Source organism: Colobus angolensis, unplaced genomic scaffold, assembly GCF_000951035.1.
Source record: "Colobus angolensis palliatus isolate OR3802 unplaced genomic scaffold, Cang.pa_1.0 Scaffold25, whole genome shotgun sequence".
Taxonomy (NCBI): domain Eukaryota; kingdom Metazoa; phylum Chordata; class Mammalia; order Primates; family Cercopithecidae; genus Colobus; species Colobus angolensis.
In genome coordinates, this window is record NW_012115710.1 from 5,142,167 (window position 1) to 5,143,861 (window position 1,695).

At 50.3% G+C, this 1,695-nt stretch overlaps 1 protein-coding gene across 1 annotated transcript in view; it reads right to left on the minus strand.

Annotated features, from left to right (window-relative positions):
- Positions 1 to 1,695, minus strand: part of DHDH (dihydrodiol dehydrogenase (dimeric)) — an 11,392-nt gene that overhangs the window by 5,392 nt on the left and 4,305 nt on the right. Inside the window, exon 4 of the mRNA XM_011946532.1 lies at positions 705 to 957. Coding sequence (XP_011801922.1) covers positions 705 to 957 — 253 coding nt within the window. The remainder of the gene's footprint in view (positions 1 to 704; positions 958 to 1,695) is intronic.

Sequence of the window (1,695 nt, forward strand, 5' to 3'; positions counted from 1 at the left end):
CTGGGATTACAGGCTTGAGCCACCGTGCCCGGCCAACTTTTTTTTTTTGAGATGGAGTCTCTCTCTATTGCCCAGACTGGAGTGCAGTGGTGCCATCTTGGCTCACTGAAACCTCCGCCCCCTGGGTTCAAGCGATTCTCCTGCCTTAGCCTCCCAAATAGCTGGGATTACAGGTGTCTGCCACAATGCCTAAGCTAATTTTTGTATTTTTAGTAGAGATGGGGTTTCATCATATTGGTCAGACTGGTCTCCAACTCCTGACCTCAGGTGATCCGGCTGCGTCAGCCTCCCAAAGTGCTGGGATTACAGGCACGAACCACAGCGCCTGGCCAAGTGGGGTAGTCTTTTATGTAGCAAAGGATCACTGAGACAACTTCAAAAAATAATAATTTTATATTTATTAACTGCCATTTGCCTCAGCAGTTACTTCATTCACTTCCATGACAACCGTATTAGTGACACTTTACCAGTAAAGTAATTAAGATTCAGAGATGTTAAGTCTGCTGGCTAAGATCACATAGCAAAGTCCCAGGATAGTGCTCGCCTGCAATCTTGACTCTAATCCTCTCTGGCTTCATGAAAAGTTGTTCTTCTAGGTGTCTGATCTAATTCTCATTAACTTAGAGACTTGTCCCCAGCTCAGTGCTTCCAGAGGGAGTCAGAGTCATTCCCATCACTATGAAATATTCCAGGGTAGATGGTACCTGTCTCATGACGCCTTCCCACGACGGAAATCTTCTCTGGCTTCTGCCCTCCAAAGACCATGGAGATGAACTGGACACAGTAGATGCCCAAGTCCAGCAGGGCACCCCCGGCCTGGGCCCAGTCTACGGCCCGGGGAACATGGGTGAGGTTCTTCCCAAATTCTGCCCGAGCCACCCGGAGGTCTCCTAGAGTTCCCTGGGCCAAAACAGACCTCAGAGCCTCAGAGGCAGGAAAGAAGCGGGTCCAGATGGCCTGCAGACCACAAGGAAAGGAGTTAACCAACCAGTTCTAATCCCTTCGGGGGTCCCAATCGTGGGGCGATACCCACTGCGATCCAGTCTGCAAACACAGCCCATCAGACCCCAAGTTGTATCCCTCTTGCTCCTGACTCTCTTGACTTTTCTTCTTTTTCCTTTCTATTTTTATTTTTTTGAATAGAGATAGGATCTCACTATGCTGCCCAGGCTGGTCTTAACTCCTGGGCTCAAGCACTCCTCCCACCTCAGCCTCCCAAAATGCTGGGATTACAGGCATGAGCCACCGAGCCCTGCTGACTTTTGTTCTTTTTCATCTGGACCATTGCCCCAGTCTCCTCATCTTAGGGGCTGAATTGTGTCTCTCTCCCTCCCACTTCTACCCGGCCAAACACAATTCATGTATTGAAGCCTTAACTCCCTAGTACCTCTGAAAGCGACTGTTGTGACCACAGGGTAATCCCAGCTACTCGGGAGGTTGAGGCAGGAGAATCGCTTAAAGCCAGGCGGCAGAGGTTGCAGTGAGCCGAGATCACGCCACTGCACTCCCGCCTGGCGACAGAGCAAGACTCTGTCTCAAAACAACAATGACAGCAAGGCGTGGTGGCTCACCCCTATAATCCCAGCACTTTAGGAGGCCGAGGCAGGCGGATCACGAGGTCAGGAGATCGAGACCATCATGGCTAACACGGTGAAACCTCGTCTCTGCTAAAAATACAAAAAATTAGCTGGGCGT